General features: G+C 45.3%; 1 protein-coding gene and 1 pseudogene across 1 annotated transcript in view; one reads left to right on the forward strand and one right to left on the reverse strand.

Annotated features, from left to right (window-relative positions):
• LOC143975924 (vomeronasal type-2 receptor 26-like) overlaps window positions 1-21,725 on the reverse strand; it is a 69,523-nt gene that overhangs the window by 11,607 nt on the left and 36,191 nt on the right. The window contains exon 5 of the mRNA XM_077478457.1: window positions 6,169-6,292. Within this exon, the coding sequence (XP_077334583.1) occupies window positions 6,169-6,292 (124 nt within the window). The remainder of the gene's footprint in view (window positions 1-6,168; window positions 6,293-21,725) is intronic.
• Window positions 10,055-10,234, forward strand: LOC143979958 (U2 spliceosomal RNA; annotated as a pseudogene).

Here is a 21,725-nt window from a genome sequence, read left to right on the forward strand (position 1 = left end):
GATAGGGTTGACGTGCACCACTGCTGACCGCTGCCCTATACTGCAGCAGTCCTTCAGCGGTATAGGGACTGACGTACAGTCTGCTAAACACTAATACACAACCTGCTTGGTCCACAAAAGTTCTTATAAGGACTGGTAACTTGGTATAGGGTGCTACGGTACATAGGCTTGAGTGCGGTACAGTCTGCTGTTCTGTAAGGACCGCTATAGGTCCACAATAGATAGGGTTGACGTGCACCACTGCTGACCGCTCACCTATACTGCAGCAGTCCTTCAGCGGTATAGGGACTGACGTACAGTCTGCTAATCACTAACACACAACCTGCTTGTTCCACAAAAGTTCTTATAAGGACTGGTAACTTGGTATAGGGTGCTACGGTACATAGGCTTGAGTGCGGTACAGTCTGCTGTTCTGTAAGGACCGCTATCGGTCCACAATAGATAGGGTTGACGTGCACCACTGCTGACCGCTGCCCTATACTGCAGCAGTCCTTCAGCGGTATAGGGACTGACGTACAGTCTGCTAAACACTAATACACAACCTGCTTGGTCCACAAAAGTTCTTATAAGGACTGGTAACTTGGTATAGGGTGCTACGGTACATAGGCTTGAGTGCGGTACAGTCTGCTGTTCTGTAAGGACCGCTATCGGTCCACAATAGATAGGGTTGACGTGCACCACTGCTGACCGCTGCCCTATACTGCAGCAGTCCTTCAGCGGTATAGGGACTGACGTACAGTCTGCTAAACACTAATACACAACCTGCTTGGTCCACAAAAGTTCTTATAAGGACTGGTAACTTGGTATAGGGTGCTACGGTACATAGGCTTGAGTGCGGTACAGTCTGCTGTTCTGTAAGGACCGCTATCGGTCCACAATAGATAGGGTTGACGTGCACCACTGCTGACCGCTGCCCTATACTGCAGCAGTCCTTCAGCGGTATAGGGACTAAGAGTTTTGTCACAGGGTCATTTAAAAAATGACAGGCAGAGGAAGAGGCAGGCCCTTCCGCAGGGGTGGTAGGGGTAGGGCAGGAGCAACAGGCTTGAGCCAAAGTGGGAAGTTGCAGAAGGTGCGTTCAATTACTTTAAAGGATGCACCAGACTTGGTTGAGTGGCTCGCTCAGCCTTACTCTTCTGCACCCTCCTCATCCTCTCGATCTGCACCCTCTTCTTCACTCTCTGCTATGTGCACCCCCAAAGACACTACCACCAACAACACGACCACCACCACCACCACCACATACCTTCCGCTTGAGTCACTGGAATTATTTTCCGATCCATATCAAGAGGACATTTCTGATGCGCAGCCACTCTTGGTATTGGATCAGGAAGAGGAGGTAGCAACAAGCGCTACTCAGCAGTCTGACGCCAGTACCCAGATCAGCCCAAGGAGGAGGTTGGTCCCCGGTGTTGCTGCCTACTCCGAGATCTCTACTTATAGCGGTGGGGAAGGTGACGTTGATGATGACGTGTCTAGTGATGTCACGTGGGTGCCCACAAGAGAGGAAGAGGAGGGGAGTTCAGAGGGAGATATGGACCAGCAGATAGGGAGGAGAAGCAGCAATGACTTACATTGCACAGCAGGGACAAAGCAGACTGCAAATGTATCAGGAGCGAGTCATCGACCATGTACGGTCACATCTGGCGCTCCCAGGACACCGGCACATGGCTCCGCAGTGTGGGCTTTTTTTAACGTGTCCGCTGCTGACAATAGCGTTGCCATCTGCAATCTTTGCAGTCAACGCGTTAGTCGCGGTAAGCCCAATACTCACCTAGGGACGACCGCCTTAAGAAGGCACATGAGCAGCCATCACCGAGCCCAGTGGGAGCAACGGAACACACAAAGCCACACTGCAGGCTCTCACCGTCCAGCCTCGTCTTCTACTTCTCCTTCTCCTCTCTCCTCACAATTGTCCTCCACTCCACCTTCCATCACGCCAAGCTCACATTTTTCTGCAAAAAGGCAGGCTTCCGTGGGCCTAATGTTTGAGCGTAAAAAAATGATGATGCCGGATATCCCTCTTGCCCAACGGTTGGCGGCTGGCTTGTCAGAACTCATAGCCCGCCAACTACTGCCATATAAACTGGTGGACTCGGAGGCCTTTCGCAAATTTGTGGCCATTGGAACACCACAATGGAAGGTCCCAGGAAGGAAGTATTTCTCAGAGAAGGGCATCCCAGAGCTATATGGCCATGTTCAGCGGCAAGTGAATGTATCTCTGGCACACAGTGTCGGTGCCAAGATACATCTGACCACAGACACGTGGTCTAGCAAACACGGGCAGGGAAGGTATATCAGTTTTACTGCCCACTGGGTGAACCTTCTGACGGCCGTCAAGCATGTAACCCGTGGCACCCGTGTAGATTTGGTTTTACCGCCACGGATTGCATGCAGGCCTGACTCTTCTTCTCCTCCTCCTACTCCATCCTCCTCCCTCTCCTCCTCAGCTGCCTCCTCCTTTTCCGCTGCTAGCGTCTCTTCCACTGCACCGCCCAAGCTCCCCAGAACCTATTCCACATGCCAGGTGAGACGTTGCCATGCCGTGCTGCGTCTGTTGTGCCTGGAAGCAAAGAGCCACACTGGCCCGGCACTCCTTTCAGCTTTGCGTTCACAGGCAGATGAGTGGCTAACACCGCTCAATTTGACAGTTGGTAAAGTGGTGTGTGACAACGGTGCCAATCTGCTTAGCGCATTGAAACAGGGCAAAATCACGCACGTGCCGTGCATGGCACACGTCTTAAACTTGGTCGTGCAGCGATTCCTTGTCAAATACCCTGGGGTCCAGGACATCTTGCGGCAGGCAAGGAAAATCTCGGCCCATTTCAGAAGATCTTACACGGCCATGGCTCGCCTTGCTGACATTCAGCGGCGACACCATCTGCCGGTCAGACGTCTTATTTGCGATTGCCCGACGCGATGGAACTCAACCTTCTATATGCTTGATAGGCTGCTCCAGCAGAAACGTGCAGTTAACGTCTACCTGTATGAACTCTGCGAAAGAAACGGTTCTGGGGAGCTGGGTTTTTTTTCACCGCGCCAGTGGCTGCTCATGCGCGACACATGCAGACTTCTGCGGCCATTTGAGGAGATCACCAAACTGGTCAGTCGCAGCCATGGCGCCATCAGTGACATGGTACCTTATGCCTTCTTTCTGGAGCGTGCATTGCGTCGTGTCATTGATCAGGCTGTGGAGGAGCAGGAGCGGGAAGATGAGGAAGTCGCAATGCTGGATGAATTCCCAGGGGGGGCTACTCTATCTGAGACAAGTCAACAACAGGAGTCTGATGAGGAGTCAGAGGAGGATGGTGCCGGGGCGGATGAGCAGGAGCAAGAAGAGCATGCTTTAAACCTTTCTGGGATCCCTGTTGTGCGAGGATGGGGAGAGGAGAATGAAGAGGACGACATTATCCTGGATGATGAGCAGGAGCCAGGCCACCACACCGCTTCCACTTTAGTGCAAATGGGGGCCTTCATGCTCCAGTGTTTTAATAGGGACCCCCGTATAAAAAGCATGAGGGTCAAGGACCAGTACTGGGTGGCAACGTACTTAGACCCCCGGTACAAACACAAAATGGCGGAAATGTTACCGCCGTCGCAGAGGGCTGTCAGAATGCAGCACTTCCAGGCCTTGCTTCGAGAAATGCTGCATTCTGCTTTTGCGTGCGCTGGCAGAGGAGCAATTCCCACTCCCAGAGAAGGATTTGCGGGTACCAATCCAACAGCGCCTGCAAGAAGAGGCCGGTTTGAAGATGTGTTGGTGACTTCGGATATGAGGTCATTCTTTCAGCCGACCCATCGACAGGTGTCATCCGGATCCAGCATCAGGGAACGCCTAGACCGTCAGGTGTCCGACTACATTGGGTTAACGGCCGATGTGGACGCTCTGAGGAGTGATGAACCCCTAGACTACTGGGTGGGCAGGCTTGACCTCTGGCCAGAGCTTGCCCAATTTGCAATCGAACTGTTGGCTTGCCCCTCATCCAGTGTCCTGTCCGAAAGGACGTTCAGCGCAGCAGGGGGGATTGTGACCGATAAGCGTACTCGCCTAGCTCACCACAGTGTTAACTACCTCACATTTCTAAAAATGAATGAGGCATGGATCTCGGAGGAATTCAACACATGTGACCAGTAGACCATGTATATGTCTATAAACTATTTTTTTAATCAAGCACACAGACCTTCTTAATTCATTTGGCTCACTTCCTTGACCCAAAAAAGCACACCGTACTATATGCCCCTACCCTCCTCTTTGAAGAGGTTGAGCGGTGTCATATTTCTACTGGGGCTGCTTATGATATCCCTGTGCTGTGCTGACTTCCTCCTGGGGGTTCTTATTATGAAGGGATCACACTATCCCTGTGCTGTGCTGACTTCCTCCTGGGGGTTCTTATTATGAGGGGATCACACCATCCCTGTGCTGTGCTGACTTCCTCCTGGGGCTGCTTACGGTGCTGCTGTCAGTGCTGTATGTCACGGTGCTGCTGTCAGCGCTGTATGTCACGGTGCTGCTGTCAGCGCTGTATGTCACGGTGCTGCTGTCAGCGCTGTATGTCACGGTGCTGCTGTCAGCGCTGTATGTCACGGTGCTGCTGTCAGCGCTGTATGTCACGGTGCTGCTGTCAGCGCTGTATGTCACGGTGCTGCTGTCAGCGCTGTATGTCACGGTGCTGCTGTCAGCGCTGTATGTCACGGTGCTGCTGTCAGCGCTGTATGTCACGGTGCTGCTGTCAGCGCTGTATGTCACGGTGCTGCTGTCAGTGCTCTGTATTACGGTGCTGCTGTCAGATGCCTCTATCACGGTGCATGTGTCATTCCGGTATGTCACGCTGCTGGTGATCATCTCCTGCACCCTCTTCTTTGCCTACCCTGGTCCCTGACCTTCCCTCTCCTCCATTGCCTTCATTAGCTCCATAGTCCTGAATTGTTAGAACAATTTCCCAAATAAAATAAAAATGCTTGTAGTTATCGATCCCAAATTCACCTCATACATGTATTATGTCATTGTCCAGATGGTGGGACTACGTTTTACCCCCTAATAATTACCACGTGGCCGCAAATTCGACATGAAGGTTTGCAAAGTTCGCCTCCCATTGAAGTCAATGGGGCCCGCGGCGAACGTTCGGTTTCGCGAACGTTTGGGTCCGTTCGCATTTCGCTTTCGCGAAACGTCCCGTCGGAAGTTCGTCCATCACTACTGATAATCAGCCTTCTTCCTCCAAGACACCTGCTTCCATGTGACATATAACTCGATTGTCTTGCCAAATAACACAAGTATGTAAAAGAAGGAAGGCAAAATCGAGTGCTCTCCATATAAAATATTTATTCTTATAAAAAAGAGGAGGTAAAAAATAGGTCTCAAGATGGCCGTGGTGTGATGTCAATACACAAGCTCCTCCCCTAGACGCATGTCATCTAGGCATTGACTTGTTCAGTAGGGGACTGAATTATGGCCACTAAATAGCGTGCTATATAATGGCATTTTTAGCCCATTCTGATAGCTTGACAAAGGTAGTGGTACTCACCTGTTTTCAGGATCCTCAGTGCACATGCTCTGAAACACATTGCGATATGTCAGGTGATGTCATCGCTCCATGCTGCACTGCACCCCTCGTTCTGCTTCCCTTCCACGGACTAGTCAGCTTCCTGGACTCTGAGTGACGGTGGCTACACCAACAGCGTAGGCCCTGTTCCCCATCTCACCAGACAAGGACTAACCAGTGCCTGTTTTTATTCTAATGTGAGTGGATATATATAGACCCTGCTTTTATTGACTACATTGTTTATAGTCCGCACTTTACAGGTGCCTCTATAGCTCTCCTTCTTGAATGTATCCTGGAGACCGCTTCTTCTCCTAACAAGAGGCTTGCCCTAACGTGCTGACACCCCCTGTGGCTTTGCGACTCCATCCTCAGATGGACATATATCTATTATTACAAAGACTCTTTTAGTAGCTATTTGTGGACTATACAGTATATACAAATATACTTTGTATATATATATGTATGTGTATATATATATATATATATATATATATATATATATATATATATATAACACATACAAAAAGCTTTATGACACAAAGACAATTGTATTGCACCATGTTCCGTTATTTTGTATCTTTGTAGGTGAACGCTACATAACTATGAAAAATTTCATTTTTTTCACCTGTCTCATTGGATATTTCCCCCTCTGGGCACTGAACACACTCAAAGCAACAACGATGAATCCCCCTCTTCATCACTCTTCTGGAACCCAAAGGACAGTCTTCAGAGCACCTTGACACTGGAACCTAGAAACCAATCATATTAAGAAAAGAAAGAGAAAACATTGTATTACTTTATGTAGGCACATTCATAAAACTTAAAGGAGATATTTATAAAACAGTAAATAGAAACAAGGAAACATAGAGGACTGATGGCAGACCAAGTTCCCCATCAGGTCTATATATATATACACAGTATCTCTCAAAAGTGAGTACACCCCTCACATTTTTTAAAATATTTTGTTATATCTTTTCATGTGACAACACTGAGGAAATTACACTTTGCTACAATGTAAAGTAGTGAGTGTACACAGTTTGTATAACAGTGTAAATGTGCTCTCCCCTCAAAATAACTCAATATACAGCCATTAATATCTAAACCGCTACCAACAAAAGTAAGTGAAAATGTCCAGATTGGGCTATTTTCCCTCCTGGTGTCATGTGACTCATTAGTGTTACAAGGTCTCAGGTGTGACTGGGGAACAGGTGTGTTAAATTTGGTGTTATTGCACTCACTCTCTCATACTGGTCACTGGAAGTTCAACATGGCACCTCATGGCAAAAAACTCTCTGAGGATCTGAAAAAAGAATTGTTGCTCTACATAAAGATGGCTTAGGCTATAAGAAGATTGCCAAGACCCTGAAACTGAGCTGCAGCACAGTGGCCAAGACCATACAGCAGTTTAACAGGACAGGTTCCACTTAGAACAGGCCTTGCCATGGTCCACCAAAGAAGTTGAGTGCACGTGCTCAGCATCATATCCAGAGGTTGTCTTTGGAAAATAGATGTATGAGTGCTCTCAGAATTGCAAACGCTTACCTCTGGCAAACATCAGAACTTTGGACACCTGTGGATCTAGCAGTTGGATGGTCGTGTATGAGAGGCAAGGAGTTTATATCTGATATTAAAGTTAAAGTTACCATGTAACTATGTAACTATGAGTTTATATCTGATATTAAAGTGTTGGTTTATGCTAATGGCAGCATAGAACCTGGTGAATGCTTTATTAGCACTGACCACAGGGGGTGGTGCATTCAGATTCAAAGGTGGAAGATTTTCTTTGGACACTGGAAGACTCTACTTTTTTCTCATTGATATAAACATTTTTCTTATTGGAATACACTTTATTCTGGGATTTTTTTGATTCAATATATTTTCACAGTTAATAGGACTTTATTGTTTTACATATCATTCATATACTGTATATACATTTATATAGAGGCACTTATTGTTTATGTTTCAGTTGGATTTTGTATGTAGACCTATTGCTAGATGGCTTCTCTATTGCTCTAGCCCAGACCTCTTTTTTACTATTTTCAAAGTTCCTAACATGCCTCTGACACTGAGATTGATTTACAGACTGCTCAATAAGTGAATAAGGTAAAGTTGTGTTCATTCTTTCAATCAAGTCTCTGTCAAGGTACGCAATCATTATATGCATTTATCATTTTCATTGTATTCACACAGGTAGCACAGATAACCTAAAGTGTTAGTAAACTCGATACAAAACAAAACAAAATTACAGGAACTCCTCACTTAACGACCGGGTTCCGTTCCAGCGACCAGGTCATTAAACAAATTGGTCATTAAACAAGGAACCACAAGTCATCAATATTTTAAGCGTTCCTAACTACAGTACTGTACTGTATTCTGAAAAAAAAAAAGGTCTAAACACAAAACTCCAATGCAATAATGTTGTTTTATTTTGCAGAAGTACAGAACGCACAAATATAAACAAAAATACTGTACAGGATACAGAGTGTACAGTGCCCAAAAAGTAAATGTATGCTGTACAGAAGACATTTAGAGTAACATTTTAGTCATCAAATCCTTCAAAGGGTGATAGTGCTTCAGGGTCATCAGAGTCATCAATGAAATTGAAATTGAAATTAGCAGCAGGGTCATCAGTATCACCATTAGAGTTACCAGGCCTCCTCATCAGGAGTTGTAGATGAAGGGAAAGATGACAAGGAAATTATAGAACTGGTAGTGGTAGCTTGCAAGAAGAATTCCGTTAAGGTACCCTGCTTTGTAATTTTTCTTTATCGTAAATTTCACCATAACATCGCATAAGTTCCTTCATCTGCCGTTCCATTTTAGAGAACCTTTCAACCTTTGGGTCCATACTCTCTAATTGACTGAACTTCTTTTGTACTTCTTCCATTGTTTCCTCGTTTTCTTCCTCTTCCTGTTCTAAGTGCTGCTGTGCTTCCAACTCTAATAAGAGTTGGAAGCACATATTTAGCTCTCCCTCAACAAATTCCACTAATTATTTAATATCGGTCACTTCAACATCTAATGCCGCGTACACACGAGCGGACTGTATGGCGTACTTACTTTCCGCCAGACTGTCCGTCGGACTTTCCGAACAGGCTACTTGTCCACACACGGCACTTTTTGAGTGGACTAATACGGCGTACTAAGTCCGCCGTACTATCCGCCCTACTTCTGAAATGAACGGACTCACCCACACACGCGGAGGAAAGTCCGCTCATTTCGAGCGCGTCTCCAGGTAGGCGGGGCCCGCGAAGGAGACGTCGCTGGCCCCGCCGCCTGGTATGGACTTAAAGGGGAACCCCAACGCCGAAAAAAATCGGCGTGGGGTTCCCCCCAAGTCCACAGCAGACCCTTGTCCAAGCACGCTACCCGGCTCGCCCCCCTCCTGAGCCGTACCAGGCCGCGTGCCCTCAACATGGGGGGGTGCCGCACGGCCCCCCACCCCAAAGCACCTTGTCCCCATGTTGATGAGGACAAGGGCCTCTTCCCGACAACCCTGGCCGTTGGTTGTCGGGGTCTGCGGGCGGGGGGCTTATCGGAATCCGGGAGCCCCCTTTATCCTTTAGGATTGTTGAAATGGTAGAATGCGCAGTTCCAATTCACTTTCTATTTCTTGCCAGCCTTATAGTCCTTATTGATCTTATTTTTCATATCAAGATCAATAGATTTTCTTTTTTTCTGAGCACTTTCTGCAACTGCAAGCATGCTTTTTCTTTTTGCTGACATGGTGTAGGCAACACCTGTATACAGTACAAGGACACATGATATTACAGTACTGTGTAAATAAGGACATAAAACAGTTCAGTATAAAGAACGCTGGAGGGGGCATTTAGGATGCTCTAATGTTGTGCAAGTAACCTGCACTCATGCTGCCACCCCCTGGCAGATTTAGTGGGGATCGGAGCTGATTTAAAATGTTGTGGACATTCCAATGGTAGCCTCGAACTCCACACGGTTCCCCATGCTGAATAGGATCACCAGGAGCTGATTTCAAATTTTGTGGATGTTTCAATGGTAGCCTCGAACTCCGTGAGGCTCCCCCTGCTGAATAGGATCACCAGGAGCTGATTTCAAATTTTTTGGCCATTCTGATGGTAGCCTCAAACTCCACAAGGCTCCCCATGCTGAATAAGATCACAAGGAACTTGAGACTAAGCCACGAATCAGGGACATTCTGGAGATAGTCTCGCAATAGAGCCAACCTCTTTTGAATCAACTTACCGTGAATAATTCACATTAATTACACTTTGAAGAACTGCTACATTAAAGTCATTGGTTGGATTAACATCATATTGAGGTTGGACTATTAGCTACTTCATGATCTTTGTTATAAGTTGCCCAACACATATCTGCACTATGTACGATTATTTCAGTGGCTTGGGACTTACCATAGGGGGCCCACTATAAGTGGACTTTTCACAACATCAACCTCATTTGACAGCTCAGTAGATCTTGAAAAATAAGCTATAGGAGGTATGTCGTGTGCTAATTTTAGCCATTATCTGGCAAACATCACTTCTCTGCCTTTTGGCTAAGATCAAGTGTAGTATCTGTTCTTATCAGTTGCCAGGAGGTGGTGCTTGCTTCCGTCCCTGCTCTATGGTGAGGTGGATCAGGGGTGTCGGTTGCTATGCAAAACCTGCTGGTGTGAAGGTAACCTGGAGTGGTTTGTAGCCGAAAGGGAAGCCTTCTGATGGGAATGGAGAACCACTGGGTCGGCGCTGAAGGGTTGGGTCCCTGATCTTCTTGCCTGGATTGTGGCATCTCTAGCTCTGGTCAGTTTTTCAGGAGAGAACACTGGCTCCCCTTTCTCCCACCGGGGGGAGTGGCTAGTACTTCCCGAATGTAATTAGGTAAGAGCGATGGGAGTGAGGGTGGAGCCTGATGGCAAAGGGCTCTCACTAAGCTCTCAGAACTTCATGCCTTTCTGCCTAGGGTGGGGGCTGCTGTGGTCTGGGCTGTGGGTCAGTTTTGCAATGAAAAGCCAGTGGTGCATGTGCCCCTGAAGTGGCAGTACAGGGGTGCCGTATATTCACTGTGATTTATCACTTTGAGTTATGGCACCATGGTCACTTCACCACAACACACGTTTTTCACACCTGACAGAGAAAGGGGTCGTCTGGCTTCGGCCAGATGGACCAAGTAAAGTACCTCAGTCCCTGTTTGGAACCTAACTGTCCTAGTGGAGGACAGTGTTATACCCGTTGTACGTTTTGTGTTTCACTCTTTATTTGTATGTAATTTTTTTGGCACCGGGTGGAGCTTTTGGGTGTGTTTCACATGCCACTGACTTTTAAAAAATAAAAATGGAGGACAGTATTATACCCGTTGCACGTTTTGTGTTTCACTCTTTATTTGTATGTACTTTTTTTGGCACCGGGTGGAGCTTTTGGGTGTGTTTCACATGCCACTGACTTTTAAAAAATAAAAATAAAAAATCTGGCAAACGTCACTACAGTATACCTACCCCTGCTCTCCTTCTTGATCCCTTGCATGTATGTCTCGGTTCAATTTTTGAATAGTTGTTGTGATTTATGTCTATATTTGATTAATGTACCAGGTATCACCATTTGGAGGCCCTTGAGCAAATTATATCTGCATGGTGTCTGTATTGTCTACTTATTAGTTGACACCTCAATAAGACACTTTGTGAACCTCTTTCCCTTGATCCTGCCAATGGACTCCTTTTTGTGTCCCAACTGTCATGACACTTGAGGCCATATAAATTGATAAATAGTGTGAATTGCTGTCTTGTGGGTGTGCACACCTGTGGTTATTTTGTGGGCTCTAGCCCAAGATCTTTTGTAGACCTAGCAACACCTTTGCCAATCACTATTTGTTGCCAAGGCAGAAGTTGACTGTCCATCGTGTATTTGGACAATCGACATCTCCCTGGCCACATTGCATGATGTATGGACTAAGGTGTCTTTGCTACCTGTGTGGATATGCAGTAAATGTTGGGGAATTTTTATGAAACTCATTAGAACTGAATAAGTAGCTTGGAGAAGTTACTAAATATCTTCAACATTACAGAACAACATCTAGTTGAATGTGACCAATTACTACTAGCTGTTTAATCACTTGCTGACCCCACTATAGCCAAATGACAGCATGCTTGCCCAGTTCTGGGAGGGCTTCATATGACATCTTACCAGAACCATGCACTGAGGCTTGCATCCATGCGCTCTGTGTTCGTGATAAAGAGCCAATCACGGTGGCTCTTCACCAGCTGTGTATAATCACAGCTGATCACAATGAAAATACACTTGCCAATTATCAGCATTCCTTCCCTTGTGCTATCACAGCATAAGGAGAGGAAAGAGCCGGTAACTGGCTAGTGTGAAAGGTGAAATCTACACTGATAATCAGGACACAGTGCCCGTATGTGCTGTCTATCAGTGCCAATCAGTAGCTATCAGTGCTACAAATCAGTGTCAATCAGTGCCCATTGGTGTTGCCAATCTGTGCCTCATTACCAGTGCTGCCTATCAGTGCTGTCTATCACTGCTCATCAGTTCCACCTATCAGTGCCCTTCAGTGCTGTCTATTAGTGCCAATCAGGCTTTCTATCAGTACCCATCAGTGCCACATATCAGTGCAGGCTCATCAGTGCCTCCTTATCAGTGACCACCAGTGCCGCCTCATCAGTGCCCACCAGTGCAGCCTATCAGTGCTCATCAGTGCCGCCTCATCAGTGCTCATCAGTGCCGCCTCATCAGTGCCCATAAGTTCTGCCGCAACAGTGCCCATCAGTGCAGCCTATCAGTGCCCATAAGTGCAGCCTCATCAGTGCACATCAGTGAAGGAGAAAAATTACCTATTTGCAAAATCTTACAACAGAAATTAAGAAAACTTTTTTTTTTTTTCTATGTTTGGTCTTTTCTCATTTGTTTAGCAAAAAAATACCCAGTGGTGATTAAATACCACCAAAAGAAAGCTCTATTTGTGTGAAAAAAATGATAAAAATGTCATATAAGTACAGTTTTGCATGACCACGTAATTGTCATTTATAGTGTGACAGCGATGAAAGCTGAAAATTAGCCTGGGCAGGAAGGGGGTAAAAGTGCCCAGTAGGCAAATGGTTAATCATGGGCAAGCAGCAATTCTATTTTTCCCCACGTGATTTGGTATTTAACTACCTCCCATTCAGCCAATAGTAAAAGGTGGCCAAGCAGGAGCACTGCTATTCTAAGTAGACATCATATGACATCCTCCCAGTCATGCACTTTGTGTACACCCTGGGGGCCGCGTAGAGACAGGATCTGTAACCTACTGTGACACAACAGATGACAGTGCATTGTACCTGGCTGGCCCTGGTACTGTGGGATTGCTGTGTCCAATCACATTGATGTCAAATGTACACAATGAACAGCTTTTATTCATAATCATTCATTGTATACTATTGTGATCTTTGTGATTGGTCACATTGATCATATGGTGCAGACAGGGCCAAACACATTGCACCTGTGCCATGTAATAGCTGTGGCCAATCACAACTATCACAGTTGTAAACAATGCAACATGAATGAATGCTGATGTAGCCAGGCGCTCTGTAGTCTGTCTGTGTTATCATGGGACATTTGTTAAGTGTTGCCTTGAGCTTGTTTCCCTCTATTGTTCAGCCTGGGAATTGTGTCATTATTTTCTGGAGGCAGAGAGAGAGAAAAAACACGACTGAAAGCAGGGGATCAGAGGACATATAGTTCAGACAGCTGTGATATCGAATCAGTGCTGCTGCACACTACAAATTCCAGCTGGCTGGAGAGAGAAGAATGCTTGGTGAGGACATACATAGCCAGGGAGGAGCTCTTTCTCTTGAAACCATGGCCTTCTGCTGAGAGCAGGAACCCGTCAGTTCTGGGGAATGTGAGCAGGTGCTGCAGCCTGGATGACATTAAGAGTCTTCAGTGAGTTAGACATACACCTGCAAGTGGATCCACCATCGCCTGCTCTCTGTCGGCCAAGTGACTGTTGGGTAGGGATGAGCCGAACACCCCCCGGTTCGGTTCGCACCAGAACTTTCGAACGGGCCCCAAATTCGAACGAACGTTAGAACCCCATTGAAGTCTATGGGACTTGAACGTTCGAAATGAAAAGTGCTAATTTTAACGGCTAATATGCAAGATACTGTCCTAAAAAGGGTTTGGGGACCTAGCTCCTGCCCCAGGGGACATGGGTCAATGCCTAAAATGTTTTTAAAAATGGCCGTTTTGGCGGGAGCACTGATTTTAATGATGATTAAAGTGAAAAAAAAAGTGAAATATTCCTTTAAATATGGTGCCTGGGGGGTGTCTGTAGTATGTCTGTGAAGTGCCATGTCTTTCCCATGTTTAGAACAGTCCCTGCACAAAATGACATTAAACGGAAATAACACCATTTAAAACTGCTTGCGGTTTTAATGTTATATCTGGTTCCTGCAATATGGTTGAAAATCATTGAGAAAAATGGCATGGGTAGCCCTCCCTGCCCATTACCAGCCTATTTGGGTCTTGTACGCATATTAAGGGGAACCCTGTACCCATATTAAAAAAAGGAAATGCGTGTGGCCCCCAGGCCCTATATACTCAGAACAGCAGTATACAGGCGGTGCAAACAAGACAGGGACTGCGTAGGTTTGTTGTGTTAAGTTGAATCTGTTTGTAATTTTCAACTGGTACATTTTTAAAGTGTAGCTCCAGTCAAAAAAACTATTTTTAAGCTTTTTGGAAAACATAGGGAAGGGTTATCACCCCTGTATAATTTGTTTTGTCGTCCATCTTTTTTCATCTCACTTGCTGCTGTCTCCTTCCGTTTGCAAGTAGGAGATGTTTATAAGTTGGATGTTTGAAAGTAGGGGCCTGCCCTATATGCTCTGCAGAAATGGCGGAACAAGGTGTTGGTTTTGCCACAACATTGTAAGCCCTCAAAGTGACTCTTGGTGGGCGCTGGAGCGCCCTGCTGTGAACGATTATATCAAGAATTGTAATTACATGCCATTGTTGAACAGTGGTAGAAAAATTGACCTTTGGTGGTTGTGGTGCTGGTGCCACAACACTATAAGTCCTCACCGTTACTCTGGGTGGGCACAGGAAGGGGCCCTCCTGTGAAATATTATATCAAGAATTGTAATTACATGTCCCTGTTAAACAGGGGCAGAAAAATTTGGCCTTAGGCACTGCTACTGGTGCCACCACACTGCAACCTCTTCCATATACTCTAGTTTTTTTGCTGGAATTAGCCCTGCTGCAAAGCATTGCATCAAAAATTGTACTTAAACGCCCCTGTTAAACAGGGGCAGAAAAATTGGGCCTTAGGCTGAGGTGAATATCGCGGTGTATACTGCGGCCAGGGCACGCAGACAATAACCAGAAAACAGCAGAGATAAAGGGGTATATACAGATGTATACTGTGCTGTGCTGGAGGCACACACAACTTCCAATAACTCCTGCAGATGGCAATTGGGCTCAAATAGAGAACAGCTATGTAGGTGGATTATAGCGGTATGTACTGGGCACAGAGCACGCAAACAGCACGCACTATCTCCTAACACTACTGACTGCAAGCTCTATTATTAAAGATGGATCACTAGCTATATAGGTGAGGTGAATATCACGGTGTATACTGCGGTCAGGGCACGCAGACAATAACCAGAAAACAGCAGAGATAAAGGGGTATATACAGATGTATACTGTGCTGTGCTGGAGGCACACACAACTTCCAATAACTCCTGCAGATGGCAATTGGGCTCAAATAGAGAACAGCTATGTAGGTGGATATAGCGGTATGTACTGGGTACAGAGCACGCAGACAGCACGCATCTCCTAACACTACTGACTGCAAGCTCTATTATTAAAGATAGATCACTAGCTATATAGGTGAGGTGAATATAGTGGTGTATACTGCGGTCAGGGCACAGACAATAACCACTACACAACAGCAAGATAGGAAATCAGCCAAAAACGATCAGTGTGTACTGTGTTGAAGGTACACAGAACACCCACTGCTTCAGATGCCAACACACTACACGAGGCCGCCTCAATGGCGGCCTTATATAGTGTGGGGCGTGCACTACACAGCCTGAGCTATGATTGGCCACAGGCAGGATGCCTGTGGCCAATCATGGCTCTCCTCGCTGCTGGCACTGCGATTGGCCAAGCATGTGGGGTCACAGTGCATGCTTGGCCAATCATGAGCCAGCAATGCACTGCGCCATCGCAGTGCATTGTGGGCCGTGCGCGCCACGCGAATTTTGACGCGAACGGACCAAGTGTTCGGAATTCGCTGAACGGACGAACAGCCAATGTTCGAGTCGAACGTACGTTCGACTCGAACACGAAGCTCACCCCTACTGTTGGGGGTCACTCTCATCATCATGGTTAAAGACACAACTGAATCCCAGTGTCACCAGTAGGGATGAGCCTGATGTTCGCTATGAACGTCAGTTCGACTTGAACATCGGGTGTTCGCCTGTTAGGCAAACAGCAAACTTTATGCGGTTTTCACAGCAAATTCGAAAGCCGCGGAACACCGTTAAAGTCTATGGGACATTAACATGAAAAACCAAAAGTGCTCATTCTAAAGGCTTATATGCAAGTTATTGTCATAAAAAGTGTTTGGGGACCTGGGTCCTGACCCAGGGGACATGTATCAATGCAAAAAAGTTTTAAAAACAGATGTTTTTTCGGGAGCAGTGATTTTAATAATGCTTAAAATAAAACAATAAAAATTAAATATTCCTTTAAATATCGTGCCTGGGGGGTGTCTATTGTATGCCTGTAAATTGGCACAGTTTTCCTGTGTTTAAAACAATAGCACAGCAAAATTACATTTCTAAATCGCGGCTGTAATGAATTGTCAGGTCCCAGCAATATAGATAAAACGCATTGAAAAAAACGCCATGGGTCCCCCCCCCAGTCCATTACCTGGCCCTTTGGGTCTGGTATGAATATTAAGGGGAACCCTGTGCCAAAATGTTTTAAGAAATGGTATGGGGTCCCCCCAGAATCCATACCAGGTCCTTCTGGTCTGGTATGGTTATTAAGGGAAACCCTGCGCCAAATAAAAAAAATGGCGTAAGGACCCCCCTAAAATCCATACCAGACCCTTATCTGAGCATGCAACCTGGCAGGCTGCAGGAAAAGAGGGGGGATGAGAGAGTGCCCCCCTCCTGAACCATACCAGGCCCCATGCCCTCAACATGGGGGGGGATGCTTTGGAGTCACCCCCAAGCACCCTTAACCCATGTTAATGGGGACAAGGGCCTCATCCCCACAACCCTTGCCTGGTGGTTGTGGGGGTCTGCGGGTGGGGGGCTTATCAGAATCTGGAACCCCCCTTTAAAAAAGGGATCCCTAGATCTCGGTCTCCCCCCTATGTAAATTGGTCTCATGCTGCCCAACAAGCCGGAAAAAAAAGCCGCAAGAGCTCCACCTCCATGGGAGGCTCCCGCCGAGTGAAACTTCTTCTCGGTGACAGCTGTTATATAGCTGAGGGCGGGGCCACCCAGTGACGTAAATGACGAGTGGCCCCGTCCTTTTTTCAGCTCGTCAGGCAGCGAGAGATGGATTTACATCATGGGACATTTTTATTTTTTATCTTTTAATAAAGGACTTACCCCAAAGTGTCTCCTGTCTTTTTTACTATTTTTGACACTTTTTTGTGAAATGGTAGGGGTACAATGTACTCGTTACTAATTCACACGGGGGAGGCCAGGATCTGGGGGTCCCCTTGTTAAAGGGGGCTTCCAGATTCCAATAAGCCCCCCCACAACCACCGGGCAAGGGTTGTGGGGATGAGGCTCTTGTCCCCATCAGCATGGGGAAAAGATGTTTTAGGAGGGACCCCAAAACATCCTCCCCATGTTGAGGCCAGGTGGCCTGGTACAGTTTAGGAGGGGGGCTCTCTCATCCCCCCCTCTATTCCTGTGGGGTATGGCATGGATTTTGGGGGGACCCATACGCCATTTTTTTTTATTTGGCGCAGGGTTCCCCTTAATATTTTGGGGGGACCCTCACGCAATTTAAAAAAAATTTTTTTGGGTTCCCCCTACCAGATCCAAAGGGCCTGGTTATGGACTGGGGGAGGTGGGTGCAAAACAGTAAACATTTCAGGATTGGACAGGTACACAGGAAAGCCCTCAACCTTTTCCAGTATTGACTGATCATTGAAGAAAGAATGGTCTCCATCTGATGTCTATGGGTCTTTCCAGAGGGGAACGCCAGAGTCTTCTATCAGCGAATCTTTTCATGTTGCACTTGAAGTCACTTTATTGGATTCCAACATTATATGAGCTTTTGTTATTAACCTCCCTGGCGGTATGATTATTTCTGATTTTAGGTGCTGAAAGCGGTACAATTATTTTGCATGGAAATTTGGCGTTTTATATTGTAGGCCTGCAATTCTTAGGAATAACTCTCTTAAATCTGTTCAAACAAGAATCTAGTGGACATCCCGGGTATGATAAAGTTTATAATATAATACATAACTATAAATAATGTTAACAAATAATAATAAAAAATATTCAATAATGTAATTAAATCCAAAAACACTGAAATTTGCTCACTTGCAGAATTGTCGCTGTCATTAGATTTAGTGTTTGATGACGGATCTCCCCTCAATTGATTCTAATTTATTATCGCTGTTTTCTAGCTGGTCTAAAATAATTTTTTACATAAAGGGACACTTTTTGGTTGCTATGGACAATCTCCAAATTCCAGGCAGAAAAAAACAGTATTTATAATATAAAAGTGCACGCAGGGCACTGGACAGACCATTAGGGACAAAGGGGATGTGTATTTTTTTTTATACAGTACTGTAATCTGTAAGTTTACAGTACTGTATGTGAATTGTGTATTTTTGCTTTTTTGAATTTGGCGCCGATCTCCGGTCCTGTGCGTCGTAGCGTCGCAGGGAACGGAGCTCGGCGGCACTCGGGCACTGTGTGAATCGAGCGGAGGATGGCTCGCACACACAGCGGGGGGACATCACTGGATCCAGGGGACAAGGTAAGTAAGTCTCCCTGTATCCAGCGATGCGATCCCGAGTCTGGCTCGGATTTACCGCTCGTGGTACTGAAATTTTAACACAGATAGGTCATTCTCTTCACTTTTTTATACTTGGGGTCATCGGTTCTCCCAGGGCCTGCTGGTTATTACCGTTTTATTTATTGTGTTCTTTCTTTGCATTGCCTATCTTTTGTATACTTGCAAAGACTAACATTTGAGATTGAAAGATATCTGCATTACCATTCCTTTCTTCTTGTTGACTTAAGAAATCTTAGTAAAATACTCATGTACAGTGGTGTGAAAAAGTGTTTGCCCCCTTCCTCATTTCCTGTTCCTTTGCATGTTTGTCACACTTAAGTGTTTCGGAACATCAAACCAATTTAAACAATAGTCAAGGACAACACAAGTAAACACAAAATGCAATTTGTAAATGAAGGTGTTTATTATTAAAGGTGAAAAAAAATCCAAACCATCATGGCCCTGTGTGAAAAAGTGATTGCCCCCCTTGTTAAAACATACTATAACTGTGGTTGTCCACACCTGAGTTCAATTTCTCTAGCCACACCCAGGCCTGATTATTGCCACACCTGTTCACAATCAAGGCATCACTTAAATAGGAGCTGCTTGACACAGTAAGGTCCACCAGAAGATCCTTAAAAGCTACACATCATGCCGAGACCCAAAGAAATTCAGGAACAATTGAGAAAGAAAGTAATTGAGATCTATCAGTCTGGAAAGGGTTATAAAGCCATTTCCAAAGCTTTGGGAATCCAGCGAACCACAGTGAGAGCCATTATCCACAAATGGCGAAGACATGGAACAGTGGTGAACCTTCCCAGGAGTGGCCGGCCGCCCAAAATTACCCCAAGAGCGCAGCGACGACTCATCCAAGAGGTCACAAAAGACCCCACAACAACGTCCAAGGAACTGCAGGCCTCACTTGCCTCAGTTAAGGTCAGCGTTCATGCCTCCACCATCAGGAAAAGACTGGGCAAAAATGGCCTGCATGGCAGAGTTCCAAGGAGAAAACCACTGCTGAGCAAAAAGAACATCAAAGCTCGTCTCAATTTCTCCACAACACATCTTGATGATCCCCAAGACTTTTGTGACAACATTCTGTGGACCGATGAGACAAAAGTGGAACTCTTTGGAAGGTGTGTGTCCAAGTATATCTGGCGTAGAAGGAACACTGCATTTCATAAAAAGAACATTATACCAACAGTAACATATGGTGGTGGTAGTGTGATGGTCTGGGGCTGTTTTGCTGCTTCAGGACCTGGAAGACTTGCAGTGATAAAAGGAACTATGAATTCTGCTGTCTACCAAGAGATCCTGAAGGAGAATGTCCGACCATCTGTTCGTGTACTCAAGCTGAAACGAACTTGGGTTCTGCAGCAGGACAATGATCCTAAACACACCAGCAAGTCCACCACCGAATGGCTGAAGAAAAACAAAATGAAGACTTTGGAGTGGCCTAGCCAAAGTCCTGACCTGAATCCTATTGAGATGTTGTGGTATGACCTTAAAGAGGCCGTTCATGCTCGAAAACCCTCTAATGTAACTGAATTAGGACAATTCTGCAAAGATGAGTGGGCCAAAATTCCTCCAGGACGCTGTAAAAGCCTCATTGCACGTTATCGCAAACGCTTGGTTGCAGTTGTTGCTGCTAAGGGTGGCCCAACCAGTTATTAGGTTTAGGGGGCAATCACTTTTTTACACAGGGCCATGATGGTTTGGATTTTTTTCACCTTTAATAATAAACACCTTCATTTACAAATTGCATTTTGTGTTTACTTCTGTTGTCCTTGACTATTGTTTAAATTGGTTTGATGTTCCGAAACACTTAAGTGTGACAAACATGCAAAGGAACAGGAAATGAGGAAGGGAGCAAACACTTTTTCACACCACTGTATTTGATACAGTCTGGTGTCTTTGCAATTGCATTCTTTCTTTGAATTATGTCTGAACCCAGAGTGTCAGAGGTGTCAGGAGGCTTGCAAGGTCAGCACAACCTTTAGGGTCAGTAAACCTCCAGCAGCCCATACGAGGGTGGCACTACACTTATAGCAGTGATCATCAGTTTTATAAGTAATCATAGTGTTAAAAAAAATCCTGATCACCTCCTCACTATGGTAACACTGTACTGTTCTGGTCACAGTATACTGTATAAAAAATGTGAAAAAAACAAAAAAAGAAAATGGTAAAAAAAAAATGTTTTATACATACTTTCTCCAGTCGATCAGGCAGTGGCTAAAATAACCATATCTTCACCTTACTTAACTATGCTAAAAAAAAAATGCACTTTGCTAAGTGAATCCTTTTGATGCCATCTCTGCATTTTGATGCATTATGTGGGCTTGTAGAGATGCCTACACATACAGTAGTCATGCAAACTCCAATACTTTCTCAAAGTACTAAAGCTTGTCCATCCCTTCCTACCTCCTGCACATCCCTTCTGCCTAATTATGCAGTCCATCTTGGTGATAGGTCAATAGGAATGTTAGAGAGAATTAGTGGCAAACTCCTTCACTACTTAACCCATCTATGTAGGAATCATTAGTCAAGTGAAAACACAAACCTCACCATGTTTCCATATTGGTGGTAATCCATCAAACACAAATTCTTCTCCATCAGAAGATGCATTGTAACTTCCCATATGTACAAATATAAGTCCAAAACTAGAATTCATTCCAAAACTGTAAATATAATACAACGCGCCCATATCTCCTCTCTCATTAAAATATACTTCTTCTCCAGTGGGATCTTGAAAATGGACTCTTCTTAAAAACTGAAAAAAAGTGAAATTGCACAAGACTATACCAAGTCTTTTCCACCGTTCAATATTTTTAACTTAAATGACATTCATATTTATTATTATTTCCTTCTCCAATGCATGCAACAATCATCCAGATTAGGGGATATTGTGGATACTTCTAGGGTTTAAATTAGCTTGAAAACACAACATGCAAAGCAGTTGAAAAAAAAAGATCACGTGATACTGTACTAAGTAAGGAACCCCTCTCTTCTAGAATATAAAACACATACACAAATGGGGTGCTTTCCATTAGAAGGGGCCTGTGTTTTTTTGTATAGTTAATATTCAATGTTGCTGTACCTGCCCATGAGGATTTAAATAAAGTAAAGTGCTAAGCTAAGCAATTCATTGTGCATCTGAAATATTGGCGGAATGCAGCCCACA

The sequence above is a fragment of the Lithobates pipiens genome, unplaced genomic scaffold (assembly GCF_037356315.1).
Source record: "Lithobates pipiens isolate NorthernLeopardFrog02 unplaced genomic scaffold, aLitPip1_a1.2 Scaffold_13, whole genome shotgun sequence".
Taxonomy (NCBI): domain Eukaryota; kingdom Metazoa; phylum Chordata; class Amphibia; order Anura; family Ranidae; genus Lithobates; species Lithobates pipiens.